The following is a 15,012-nucleotide window of genomic DNA, read 5'->3' as shown; positions in this document are numbered from 1 at the left end:
GGTGCTTACTCCTTAGAGATAAGAACGGCCCGCGAGTGAGAAAGGAGAAAATGATTGGTCAATGGCTCGCATTAAATGGACAGTAGCTCAACACAGCCCATGTCTTCACCAGTACCGTGTCGTATATGAAATTTCATGGGCATTTCTCCCTCTCCATTTTCTCAATATAAATAAGCCACTCTCCAATACTGGACACTGCGAGCTCACCATCATACACTTGGAGAAGTTGAGTTACAGAGAGAGACTTGAAGATGATTCGGTCTTTGATTGAGAGAATATTACATAAGAGTCTGTCGCTCCTTGTGGGCAGAAGATCTGCAACCCGCCAGTCGGATGAGGATGAAGAAGTGGCAGCGGGAAATAATAAGGCAGTGCCTGCCGATGTAATGGACGGCCAATTTGCAGTTCTTGCAATCGAAGGTAAAGAAGCGAAAAGGTTTATCCTTGAACTAGACTACTTGGCTGACCCGGAATTCTTGGAGCTGCTAGACCGGGCTCGGGAAGAGTACGGTTTTGGACAGCAAGGAGCTCTTTCAGTGCCTTGCCGCCCTCAAGAATTAGAGAAGATCCAGGAGAGTCGCAGCAGGAGAAACTCGCTGTCAACATAGAGACAACTACTGCAAGTTTATTGCATTTCCAGTCGGCTCGGTCTCAGGGAACATATCTGGGAATGAAACTGTTCATCAATAGTTTTGAACTGTCGTGCTAAATAATGCAGTTAACCAAAGTCAGTTTAGTAAATATGTATAACAATCTGTTTGGTCCCGACATAATTACATAAAATATATTAGTAAGTGCTGAACCTAGATATATACCCACATAATACTCTTGTTTTCTCCTCTCTTCCTCACTCTGATTCTCTCCCAAATCTCAATCTTCACACGGCATAAGGGCTTCCTTTAACGACTATATGTTAGTCTACCAAAGGTTCTTTCATCCTTTCTCAATGAAGCTGGAGAATATATATATATATATATATATATAGCAAGATAGAGGGATGAGGGAAGTTTGATGGGTAACTAAGTGGGATGTGAAACCCTGTTTCAAAAATTAATTGTTGAGGTGGGAGAATCAATTCATTTAAATAGTTTATTAAGCATCTCATATTATTCAACTTGGAATATGGTACCCATACTACTAAGTCTCCATTAGGGTTTCATAATTTCCAGCTAGGAGTGTGGCATTGTATAACTATAGAGATCATAGCAGAATGTGCAGAATGGATGAAAGAAAGCAAGATCTGTCAGCCTCAGAATAATTTCTATTTAATTGTTAATTAGTTGTAACTAATTTTGTTAGACTTCACATAGTATATTTATTGTGTATATATACTCTTGTATTATACTATTTTTACAATCAATGAAGAATACATTTTTCATCCAGTATTTCCATTTTCGTTTGGTAACATGGTGTCATGAGCCTGTTATTTTTTTGATTCGACGCGGCCTATTTTTTGGTTCGACTTCTTTTTCCTCATGGCCATCGAGACTTCATCCTTCATCCCCAACCCTAACCTTAACCCTCTTCCGCAGACTTCCAACTTGACCAGTCCGTTTTACATCCATCCCAACGAGAACCAAGCATTAGTCCTGGTTGCTCCTCCGTTAGATGCCACCAATTATCATTGTTGGGCCAAAGTTATGAGTGTGGCCTTACTCTCCAAGAATAAGTTGAAATTTGCTAATGGTTCTTTAGATAAGCATAAGGCTCGTTTGGCAACTAAAGGCTACACTCAAACTGAAGGTGTTGATTACTTTGATACTTTATTCTCCCTTGTTGTTAAGATGTCTACCCTTGATTTATTACTTGCTTTAGCTGCTGCTCATAATTGGCATTTACATCAACTTGATGTAAATAATGCTTTTCTTCATGGGGATCTTTTTGAAGAAGTCTATATGGAGATTCCTTAAGGTTTTTCAAGACTTCATCCTAATATGGTCCGCAAATTACAAAAATCCCTTTATGGTCTCAAGTAGGCTAGTCAACAATGGTATTCTAAGCTTTCTTCTGCTTTAATTTCCTATGGTTACACTCAATCTCCTTCAAATCATTCTCTGTTCCTTAAATCCACTTCCACTACTTTTATTGCATTATTAGTTTATATGGATGATCTTGTTCTTACGGGAAATGATATCATTGAAATCAATAATATCAAGTGTCTACTTATTTTGATTAAAACTTTTAGTGATTTTGACTAGACTGGTTGCAAGGATAATCGAAGATCTGTTATTGGTTTTTGTGTGTTTCTTGGCTCTCTACTTAGTTCATGAAAAGTAAAGAAAGAACCTATTGTTTCTCGCTCTTCTTCGGAGGCTAAGTATCGAGCACTTGCTTTTACAACCTGTGAATTACAATGGTTATGATATCTCCTTAATGATCTTTTGTGTGATCATTCCTCTCCTACTCTTCTTTACTGTAATAATCAATCTACTCTTCAAATAGCTACCAATCCAACCTTTCATGAGCATACCAAGCATATTGAGCTTGATTGCCATTTGGTTTAAGAGAAACTTCAATTTAACATCTTTCATCTCATGCTTGTTCGTTTGGTAGATCAACTTGCTAATGTCTTCACCAAGGCCTTACATCTTAAGCCTTTTCATGACTTCATTTCCAAGCTTGGCATGATTAATATTCATGCTCCAGCTTGTGGGGGGTGTTAGCCTCAGAATAATTTCTGTTTAATTGTTAATTAGTTGTAACTAATTTTGTTAGACTTTACACAATATATTTATCATGTATATATACTCTTGTATTACTCTATTTTTACCATCAATGAAGAATACAATTTTCATCCAGTATTTTCATTTTCATTTGGTAACAAGATTAGTTAACTTGGCTCCTGCTGTCAATGTCTAAAGGAATATGTTGGCAAGAATAATGGTTGATTTGTGATAATGATATATGCAGTTGGAACATGTGTTATTTGCATGACTTGATAGAGTGATAGTAAGCACCTGGTTGATCTAGTGAAGAATGGCATTTTAGGTCTAAGGTGGACTAGTTCAATGATAATGGATGAAATTATTCATCTGTTATAAGAATTTCTCTCTAATCTAGATCTTTAATTTTATGAACATGACAGTAGATTGACTTGCCAAGTCTTGTAATATGAGAAACAGGAAATGGGTTTTTTGTCCGACTATCTTCCTTTAGTTCTGGCCAGGCTGATGTTTCTGTTATTAACTATACGTACCAGTTTTTGATATTGGTTGGTGTAGTGGATTTTAATGATGTTGTTTTATTGGACAAATTTAGTTCACATGAGTATCAAAATTTGCATAATGTGTAGGGGCAGAGGCTTGGTTACGTAGAGGAAGACATCTGCTATTAGGGACGTTTACAGGATGAGATCAAAACATTTCGTTGTCCCAATAAATCGAACAATATTAGAGAAAGTTCTAGATAATAGCATTCATTAAAATTTTAAATCATACAATTTATTAAGTTTAAAATCAAAACAACACAAGTACATAAATCACAACAATTTAAAGTTAATTATTGAATTAGATCAATCACAACTACAAGGGTATAACACGTTATGAAAGCAGTTACAAGTGATCTTCAGGTTATAAGAGCAGCAGCAATAAGCAAGCTAAGCAGAATATCAAATTATTATTCTACTTTAGTTGAGATATGCTAAGTTAATTAGTGTTCTGAAAATAAAACAAGAAATATGATATAAATAAAAGTTATTAAATAAATAAATATAAAAATAAATTATATTAATATAATTAATATGTTATAAAGAAAGATACCGCCTATTTACTTTATGTCACTAAATTATTAATATAAAAAATTTAGTTTTAAATAAAAATTACACGTATTGAAATTATAATTGATATAATTAGTATAAGTATAACTTATATTAATATAATTAAAATATTTAATGTATATTTTTAAAATAAAAATAATATATATATATATATATAAAATATTCGGGATAACACATCTTGATATTAATCTCATGTCCTGTCTCATCCTGCAAAGTCCAGTCTCGATTGTTTTTAGGTCAGGACGAGGCCCATCCTGATGTTATGGGGGCCAAATCAGGTTAATTGAGATGAGTATAAGTTGAACTCCCCTAGCTGCTATTACGGATACATGCCTTGCATCCAAGATGAATAGTAACCATATATCAATTTATTTGCCTAAATTTAATTAACTTACCTGAAGTTTTCTTTTATATAAAAAACCTCTAATATAAATAATAAATAGTATTATTTATTTTCCAAACTTCATACAGCAAGTTCTCAGACCCACATTATTAGTCATAAAAAAATGGTAAAAAGAACGACAAGAGATCAATATATTTGGCAAAAACATATTCTAGACTTCAAGGGGCCAGATATAAATAGAGTAGGCTTTCAAACGAAGGGCCCAACTCATTTTCAAGCATTATTTTTGAAAATCGAACGGTCGGACTATCATTTAAAGTCATTAACAATTCGATTTAAATTAAAAAATTATTTTTATAATTGAATCGAATTGGATCAGAGTTGAGCTATTATTAAGTCGTAAATCAAAATTGAATTGGGAACAGCGTGGTTTTCAAAAAATCAAATAGTTTTAAATACAGTATTTAAAAAAAATCTCATTTTTTTAAAAATTCAAAAATTAAATTCCTACTAAAGGACAATTTTATTTTTTAATAATTCACATATATAAAATATAATTAAAATTTTTTTATAAAAATATTTTTGAGTTTGCTCATATTTAATTTAACTTAGATCTACCTATATTTAAAAAGTTATAAAATTATAATTTATAATATTGTTAATTTATAGTAATGTCATGTCATTTTATTAACAACTAGACTTATTGTAGGTTTGCTCCCTATATTTATTTTATATATATATATATATATAATATTATTTTTATTTAATTATTATGTCTAACTGTTGATCTAACCAACTAGATCATAAAAATTGAGAACTGTTAACTTTTTCAATTTAACATCCAATCCGGCTTTTCTACTAATGTTTTCAAGTCTTGAAGTCATTATTTTTTTAAGGGGACATATAGGGAGAATGATTTTTAAATTTTTGCATTAAATATTATCTTGTAAAAACACATATATATTATTGTTAAAAATGAATCTTAATTTATTAAATTTTTAATAAAACCCAAAAAATACAAGGGGGCTAAATTTTTTGGGGGAATTTCTTCTTCTTGTATTTAAGGGGACAAGATTTAGCTACACAATTTTTTTAACCAATTTATAAAGCATAGGCTATAAATTTTGACCAAAAAAAAATATTTGTAGAACTATTAGCCACCTTAAAACCATCCCTACTTAGCTTTTAGTAGGGGTGTTCATGATGCTCGGTTGTCCGATATGCCCGCCCGACCCATTTAGGCTGGGCAATGTACGGGCAGGGCCGGGCAGCGGGCAAGTCATGCAGCCCTGCCCATTTAGCCCAGCCCGATTTTTTATTATTTTTTGTTAATTTTTCTATTAATTTTTTGCTAACTTTTCTATGATTTCTTGCTAATTTTTTTAGCAAACTTATATATTATTGTTGTCAATTCTCTCATATTTTATTTCTCATTTTGCTTTAAATGTTCATGTATGTTCTTGCAATTTTTTTATTTAGTTATGACATATTTTTTCTCTTTCATTCATGCAAGTTGGGAATTGGGAAGAGACTTTTTATGAATTCGAGCCTACTTTTTGAAATTATTATTTCTCAGATGATGCTCCAAGCTTTTGTTATTTTGAATTATAGCTATTATTTTGGATTGAATTACGAATAATTTAATATTGTGCCAAGACTTGTGGTAGTTTTAGATTTCAAGTTAGATGTTGAATTATGGATAATTGAATATTGTGGCTATTATTGTGGATTTATAGTTTATGATTTTATGAATGCTATTTTAAGTTGATATATAGGGTTATTATTGTTGATTTGTGATAGTTTTATTTTGAAATGATGAGAAGAATTATTATTTTATAAGCAGGGCAATTATTTGATGGGCCGGGCGGCCCAAAGCTGCCCAACTAACCTTACCCTGCTTAAACTAATAGGGCATTTTTACAAGTATGGCTGGGCATTGGGCTGCATTTTGCAGCCTATTCATTCTTCGGGCTGGGCATTGGGCAAGATTTTGCCCAGCTCAGCCCTGCCCATGTGCACCCCTAGCTTTTAGAGCTAAAGGCTTTTCCCTGAAGGCCCCCACTTTAGCACATTTTTTTCTTTTCTCAATTTAAATATATAATACACATATTTATGATCCAAAAAAATTATCATTGGTGAGATTAAGCCTACAAAAATACTTTCAAAAAAAATGTCTAGAAAAATATATTGAAGTAAATTCACAACAAATTCTGTAACATAGCAACATCATCCAAGTATCATTAGCAAAGATATTGAGCTTAAGAAGCCTAAACATTCAAGTATCCTAGCAACATCAATAAAGATTAAACATGGGCAACATCATTATTATGGTTGTTTTCTTTACCTAAAATTAAAAAAAAATAATAATAATAGAGTCTAAACAGGTTGACCCTAAATCCATTAGAGTCAGTCTTTTTAACCCAAAAATTAATTATAACCTCTAAATTAGTGGTACAATCCTAACTAATTGCGAGTATAAACAGGCTTGACCCTTTTTTCAAACTGAGAATTGTATACCTATATTTTAAGCTCCATGAGTTGTTTGTCCATCAATTCAGGCTCTTTTAAAGCCAATTTTATAACTCTCACACACACACACACAAGTTTTTTTCCTGTAAATACGGTAATTGCAAAATATATGTGCTGGTTAAAAAAAATTGCAAAATATATCTCACATTTTACGGCCATGTCACTGTCTCAAAACAAACTCAGAAAAAATAGTATTTTAAAGAATTCAACTGTTAAAAACAAAATTTAAATTTTAACTGAAAAATAAATTTTATTATTTATAATTTTTAATAGTATCACTGTGAAATTTATTTTGTCAGGGGTAGAATAAATAGCATCAACCCCGCTTCTACCACACGAGAGGCAGAAATGCCAGAGCCGAAAATGGGCTTTCCAGTTTTTCTGCTGGAGAATAGAAAACTGCAGCGGAGATGCTGCTGTTTTCAAACTAAAGTTCATTTGTCCAAATTTTACAATTTTATATTTTTCAAGTGTCAGCTATTAAAAAATAATGTTTATGATAAAATAAAATAGAAATACAAATAAAAAAAAATCTGTAACATCCGCATCAAATTTCAACAATATTTTCTTTTATATAGCACAAGAAATAAATTCCCATAAATTATCTTCCCCGAGGTATTACAGGCAAAGGACAAACCACTCCTAACCAAATTATTACATGTTCAAACCCATAAGCACTTGGTTAAGTATCAAAAGTTTTAGCATTCACGCCAATTTTAATTAGTTCATATTTGAACAATCTAAATGTGCAGGCAAAACAGCGCCAACCGGTAAAGAGAACCTGGTTCACCAGACGCCATATTGTAACAGCATCTCAAAAACCAAGACATTCTAGTCGAAATCGCATTCAGAACAAGAGAACAATAAGTTTCATCTTTCAACAGAAGTATCATTGTGCTCCAGCATAACAACCAAAAAGATCACGGTACAATGTCAGCAACTATGCAACCAAAAAGAACAAGACCTAAGGGAAATAGAGGGGCCAATTAAAGTAGTATGAATTTCGAAGCCTCTTATTCATGTACTGGTTCCACTGCAACAGCATAAATTTTTATAAGGACACAATCAATTGATCAAAATATAATATAACAAAGAACCAAAAGAAAAAAAAGGATCAAAAGAATATCGCAGACCTTGAATTTATACGGCTGGTTCTTTTTCCTTGCTTGTTTCCAGTGATACTGCTCAAATAGCATTGCTTTGTCGTGCCAACTGCATGTCATGGTGTCTATCTTTAATAACAATATACAGTAATAGGAATTGCAAACGAAAGCAAAATCGTCAGCTCAGAGAAACTGCAGCAATCATATCATCCAATAAGCTCAGCGTGTAAAAAGGGTAGATGAACAACAAAGATCCAAGCAGTAAATCAACCTAAGAAGCAACAAATTGCAAAGCTTTGGTTACCCAGAGAAGATATTATGAGCCAAAGTAAGATATATCGTTGCTTTTTTCACGGTAGAGATGTTCTAGCAGCATCCATCACATCCTTAATTTATAAGCGTGATCAAACCAACATGACAGATATCTCTCACAAAACTCTCCTGCATGAGTGATCATTAATAATCAGAACACTGGATTGGACCCAACCAGGTCCCTGTCACCTCATTTTTGTTTTTCCTCATATAGTGGGCACTTGCATTTGAGAAGTTAAAGATAGAGAGAAATTTGTAGTGCTGGGTCGAACAAGCATGCTGGCGTAGTCCCACAGACATTGTCAATCTCACTTAGAAGCATTCAGGTGGCAATAATTAGGTGGAAAATTTTCAGATGGCATGCATAGTGGCTAATCTCATCAGGAGAATTCCTTCTACCATATTATCTATTTCTCATGCTAAGTAAGAAGTCAAAATAATGACAAGCAAAACAATAAGTAATCTATTCTTCTCCATGATAAATGAAGAATGGTATAATTAGTTCATAACATCACGCGTGTAGATATAGGGAAAAACCAAGCAGTTTTCAAACTAGAGACAAGACACAACTGGAAACTAGTCTAAAGATGTAACAATGGCTTTGTGTATTGGAATATCTGTATAACTATAAAACCTCAAGCATAAAGCTGCAATTTATGGTACAGATATCAGGCCTTCAAGCTCTTGGTAGGTATGTCCATTTGATGAAAAAATGGATTCAATTGATTCATATAATGACAAAATATTGATACAAGCTCTGCATTTGATAAAATTAAACTCAGCCAAGACTAGGTCCCAGATAGCTGGGAATGCAGGTACAGAGGACTTAGAGCTACTCAACAAAACTAAGAGAACCACAGAGTCACTTTCACATCTGTCCAGATATATGAACAAACGAGGCCAATTCCAATCCACCACAGAATATTGCTGAAAACAAATATTCAAAAAGTGCAACCAACACTTTCAGAGGATTTAAAAAGTAAGGCAAGAGTTGTTCAGTGGTGAAAATTTACTCATAATGCCAATGCAAGTGCCAAATGGCATTGCACGGATTAGTAGTAATCTGATTAAACAAAGAATTAACCTATTGATTCATATAGACGGTACCGCTTTGATCTAACAAACATGAAATTATAAAAATACCACAAATACAGCGTACCTAAAAAGAGATATATTACAAGCGTTCATTCAATTTAATCACCAGCAGTATCATCGAGTCGTACATCCTTGAAAACAGGAGTCATAAAAGAACAATTATACATAAGGCACATGCTTTAGTTTCCTTCCTTAGAAATCTGTAATTCCCTCTCTCCCAACCCAAAACATCAGCAGCAGCAGCGGTATCCCAAAGAGTTAAAAAAAGTTTCTCTATTTGCATCTAAGTAACTCAAAAACCCTCACAGAAAACTAACACATTAACAAATAACAAATATCTATAAAATGGAACATTTTTCTTATTCTTGTTTGCAAATATCAAAAAATCCTTTTAGTTAATTTGTTATGATTCTTTGGTCATCACCAGATGCATTACACTTCATGGGTAACGCATCTCAGTTCTTGTGTATGGTTATGAATATGTTGGCACCCTAAAAATAAAATTTTCTAGCTTCCATGAACCCTGATTGACATTAAGTAGTATCTAAAACACACAAACGTGGAAACATGTAATGGAATGGCCGCCGTCAGCTGTAGTTACTATTTAGCGGGTTATACGAGCAACTAAACAGCATCACACGGAACAAATCATACTACTTTTTTCTCCATAAATCCGCGACCGGCGGGGCAAATAGCTTTTCATGCAGATGGGATTTCCTACAGCGTGTAGTTACCTACTAGTTCCAACAATTTTGAAACAGGCAACCAATAGTTATAAATTCTTCCATGCCATCAAAATCCGAGCTTCCAACCACAAAAATTCGACGAACAAATACAGGATTTAAAAAACTTATAACATGAACAGAGAGGATAGGAAAAAAAGAGTGTACTTGAACTGATTCGAGAGTTGCCATATATAGGGATTAAAATAGGTGATAACACTGAACGCAGCAGAGCCGATCCAAATGTTGACGAATCTTTCCGCTTCGGCGTGCGGCACGCCCGGGTCGCCTCGATAAGCATTTCCGAAGTACTTCTCCATCCTTCGCCTGGCTGCTGTCTCTTATCCCTTGTTCCCGGACGTTCCAGAGTCCTATCCGTAGCAATATAGCATGTAAGGGAGAACGCAAACGCAGACACTACGATGCCGTTTTGCATGCCAGAGTGCTTATTTGAAAGAGAAAATCATTTTTATTTTTCTTTAAAGGAAAAGGGCCCAGCCCATTAAAACTGGAGAATTTACTATCTCAAACTTTATAATTTATATGTGACTTGCTTGGTGTTCATGGATATATTTTTTTTTTTTTGTAGTTTATCTAGCTTGATGGAGGAAATCTTTTTTATTTGTATGAATTAGATTTTTTTAGGCCTGTTTATTTTTTGTCTAGGTTTTTTTGAGCCCATTATTTGTCGTTGGACATGGTTTATTGGTAACTACTGTGAGCTCAATCTTAATAAATTTTAATTAAACAAAAAGCTTTTAGGTGTCCAAAAAAAGGTAGCATTAGACATCCAGCCTAAGATGCTCGATCCCTGTTTAACCCTGACTGCTTAGCCCTTTTAAAAATGGGAGTCTTTCAAGTAAGGTCAAGCTTTGGGCATGGTTTTTCTGCTCAACCACAATTAGGGCAAGGCATTAGGTTAGGAGGCTACCCTACCTAACCCTACACATGCATAGCCCCAGTTTGTATGCTAGACTTGGTGCAAATCACAGCAATGATGTATTGATGTGCGTGTAGATAAAGTTCTGACAATAGAAAACTCTATGAGATTAATGTCTACTTTGATTTGTTGGAGGCATTATTGCTCATTTACAACAGTTCCTACACTCATCCCCTCTCCGTAATTGTGAAGAACATCATAAATCTCTTCATAAGAGACTAGATTATTATTTTCAACCATATTTACAGGGAAGCCAATAACTACACTAACCTTCTAGCTTACAAGACATCTTATGAAAATTTTAATATTTTTATCTTTGCCAACCTACCTCTTAATTGTATAAGCCTCATAACTTCTGATGTGACTAGACTTTTGTCTTTTTACACAAATTTTGGTGGCCTTGTATTTAAAAAAAAAATTCCAACGATGAGCAAATATAATTTAGAAATTTGGCCTTGTATTTAAAAAAAAATTCCAACGTTGAGCAGATAAAATTTAGAAATTTAAAATTGATTTAAATAAATTAGAATTATTTTTTATTTTTTTTAAAGTTCACAATCTGTTTTAATGCGTGGAATGCTTTGTGGGAATAGACATTATTCTTGTAGACATTCATTTGTAGAGTTTTAAAAAATAATCTAGCCCGTAGAATTATTTATCATAAAGCAAACTTTGTCAGCAATAATAGAAAACGGTAACAACACATCATAAAAGCGCATGACTAATTTCCCCAGCCCGCAAACTAAAGGTAAAGATAGAAATTAAACCATAATAAACAAGCCCAAGTGAAACAAACAAGGGGGAAACAGAAAAGAATCAGAAAGAAAAAGCTAGAAATAACAAACAAAACGAAAAACCACAGCAACAGGTAATCCTCCAACCATCAGGTCCAGGAAAAACCAAAAAAAAAAAAAAAAACGCCCCAGAGAATCAATAGACAAATGTCTCTATGCCTCCATTCATTCAAGCTCGCTGTAGAGTTAAGGGAGTATGAATCAAGGTTCCATTCCCGTAGAAATACAGATTTCACCGTTGCCATGAGAATAATGAAATGCCGAAAAAGGCACCTGTAAATCCACAAACCAGCTGTAAAAGATGACTTGAAGACAATCAACTATAAGGCGGCACTGAAAGGAGGGTTTTTGCAAGAAACTCTGTAAAAAAACCTCAGTTTCATAGGAAGAAATAAGCTTGCGCTTGCACGTGCGTCCATAGGCAGTTCTATCAGATGTTTGAACAAAATCCAAGTCTGAGTCAAGAACATTTCCAGAGGAGCTCGCGATGATAGTAGCTCTATGATAAGTGATGACAAAGCTAAAGGAGGGAAACGAAGATATGACTCCCCAACTTAACAAGTCTTAGCCCACCATATCAACATCCTTTGAGTTGTTTGAGAATAGGGAGGCTTGTTAAATTCGGGAATGTGTATTACATTGTTAAGAAAAATAACATACAAATATAAGAAAATTAAACGTGGGAAATGATTGTTCAAAAAGCTGACGCCCTTCATGGGTGCAGGCATGGAAAGAAATTTAATTTCATGGCTCTTCATTACCTGCGCGGGGGCTTTATTATTATTTTTGTAAGTTTTTTTTTAACTACAAACAAGTTCCACTTAAAATAATTAATTCCTTTCAAATTTATATTATCATTCTCCTAAACTCAATCATTACTAAATTTGAAAGTAATTAATTGCCTTAACTAAGATTTTAAAATAATCCTCTCTTCCTCCCTCTCTCTTTTCCTCATCACCAAGTACCTGTCTTGCACAAGCTTTTCTTTTTGAACTACTCCTTGTGTCCTCTTTATGAGTCATTTTTATCAATCTTATCAATATCAATAAAAAAATTCAAAAAATAAAAGTGTACAAAATTTTAAATATATCTCTATATAATAAATTCAAAAAATGATGTCATATTATTTTTTCTCTTATAAAAAATAATTTTAAAATACTATTTAAAAAATCACTTTGTAATTTATAAAAAAAATTACATATTCTTTCTAAAAAGTGTTTTGTAAATGAGACAGGGTATTGCAAAATGTAGTTACGCGTTAGGGTTCCTTTCGCAGGTGCAGTACCATGCCCATGTTGTCGACGAGCATGTTGTCTTCGGGGGCGAAGTCAAAGGCAGATCCAGCTGTCATTAGTACCGACAGTTTATATTAAATTTGCACAGTTATATTTAATATTAATTATTTTTTATTTTAATAATTAAATGCAGAATAAAAATAAAGATAATTCATGAATTATTACTTGGTTAAAAAATAAATTGATTATTTAAAAATTTTAAATCTAAACTATCTATATTAGATTTGAATCATCTAGCTAGACCGCTATGATGAAACTGGATCCTTCCCTACTCTCAACCCAAAAAGGAATTTGAAAAAAAAAAAAAAATTGGGCCCTTTCTCAAGTGGCTTTGACGCCATTGGGCTTTTGGATACGTATGAAGCCAATTCCAAGTAGAAGCCTCGCCCAACTACACTGTGTTTTTGAAATAAACCATGCACCGACACTGAATAATGTGTATCTTTTTAATTATAGTTATTTGAGAACCCGTATCACTCAGGTAAAATTTAAATATCCTTTTTTTTTGGACCATCAAATTTATCTTCGAATCATTGAAAATAATTTACGTTTCTTTTACACTCATACGAACTTTGAATTTACAGTTTAAGTAACATGGATTTTAAAATAGGGCACGCAAGAGGGGGGGGAACAGACTGGTACAATCTTCACGTCTAACTGATACAGTGAAATACAGTTATTTTGTTTTTTTTGTTTTTTAAAGCATGATAGATGAAATACAGTTTTTATAACGAGTCACTGATGGTGAAGAGTGAGTACGTGTCAAACAGACAAAAAAAGGCAGGAGAAGATTGAAGGGTGGGTGGGTCCTTAGTCCTTAATTAAGAAAAATTCTGGTGTTTAGCAATAACCACATCAGGAGTCCTACTGGAATACGTGTCCTTCAGATGGGGACCCACGTTCATGAGGGGCCCTACCCCTCTCCTGTCCTGTGCTTCATGTATTTGCAGCGCTCCTCCCACAATTACTTTGCCTCCCATTTTTAACGAGTTTTTCCTCCTATTCCATTTCTCTTTTCAAATTACTGCATGCGTTAAAAAATGCACATTCATAACATATTTTATGCCTCTAAAAACGTTATATTCATAAGTATTAAATGGGTTTAGAATTCTGAAAATACGGAATGTGGAACCATTTTCTTAAATAGACAAGTATAACGAAGTCGAAACATAAGGTGATTATTATTCACTAGTACAGAAATAGTCTGTTTTACCTGAACACAACTTCCACGAGCAAAGTGATAAAGAAAAATAAAGCAAGACAGGCTCGCTTTGCGCATGGGGGACCATTCATGAAGAGATGTTTTGTCGTCCTAGAAAAAGCTGACGAACGTAAAAGCAACCTCGCACAAACTTGTCCAAATAAAGCTAAATCAAAGCGCCATATTTTTCTCGACCATGAAGAGGACAAAAAAGTTTTTAAAAAAATGACCATATTGTTTTCCCATACTAATTAAACCGTGGGGGGGTTGTGGACTTTGGTGCTCGCTGATTGTGGTGTCCGGGGTGACCAAGTCTATTAGTTACTGTTACATGTACGATGTGCACTGCTCCTTTTTGGTGAATTCCCCTCCCCTTTTTTTTTTGCTGCTTTTAATGAAACATTTAAATTTGAGGACACAACCTGACCTTTGAAAAGGAAAGGACCCCCACAAAAATAAACGTTAATTGTGGCTTTCTGTTGTCTCCTGGCCCCTCCTCTGCGATCTCAATGCGTGCGTGCGTTATACAATGTTCTTAAACTAAGTTTTAGCTCTCTTTCCTTCTCTTTACACTTTAATTTGATGTTAATCGAAAGAGGATCGAAAAAGAGCAATCTTCACGATTCAATCACTTAATTGTTTTTTATGTTTCCACAATCACGACATCATTATATATTAGCCGCCAATGTTATAATCATTTATGCTGTTTTAGCTGCAACCTGCAAAGTAGGGTGTCCATGAATTTTACTCTCACATTCTTAATATAAGTTAAAGTTAACCAATTTACTCTCAAGTCCTTAATATAAGTTAAAATTATTTATAAAAAAACGCATCTTTCTAATTTTATCTTTCTTTACAATTAATGACCATAATGAATTGTTATATATTAATTCAAACCATAAT

At 33.7% G+C, this 15,012-nt stretch overlaps 2 protein-coding genes across 2 annotated transcripts; one reads left to right on the top strand and one right to left on the bottom strand.

Annotated features, from left to right (window-relative positions):
* The first annotated feature begins 203 nt into the window (after positions 1-203).
* LOC129306916 (auxin-responsive protein SAUR32-like) lies at positions 204-1,378 on the top strand. Its single transcript, XM_054947765.1, has one exon. The coding sequence runs from the start codon at positions 252-254 to the stop codon at positions 606-608; it is 357 nt and encodes a 118-aa protein (XP_054803740.1). The 5' UTR covers positions 204-251; the 3' UTR covers positions 609-1,378.
* A 6,086-nt stretch (positions 1,379-7,464) lies between these two features.
* On the bottom strand, positions 7,465-10,284 carry LOC129308400 (uncharacterized). The gene is made up of 3 exons (XM_054949513.1): positions 10,048-10,284; positions 7,781-7,859; positions 7,465-7,680 (listed from the first exon to the last, which is right to left on the bottom strand). The coding sequence occupies exons 1-3, from the start codon at positions 10,197-10,199 to the stop codon at positions 7,612-7,614; spliced, it is 300 nt and encodes a 99-aa protein (XP_054805488.1). The 5' UTR covers positions 10,200-10,284; the 3' UTR covers positions 7,465-7,611.
* Between the last annotated feature and the right edge of the window lie 4,728 nt (positions 10,285-15,012).

Source organism: Prosopis cineraria, unplaced genomic scaffold (genome assembly GCF_029017545.1).
Source record: "Prosopis cineraria cultivar Desert tree isolate PC_DT_omini unplaced genomic scaffold, ASM2901754v1 PC1, whole genome shotgun sequence".
In the NCBI taxonomy this organism is placed as follows: Eukaryota; Viridiplantae; Streptophyta; class Magnoliopsida; order Fabales; family Fabaceae; genus Prosopis; species Prosopis cineraria.
Note: the sequence above shows the minus strand (reverse complement) of the source record. Positions and strands in the feature narration are given on the sequence as shown.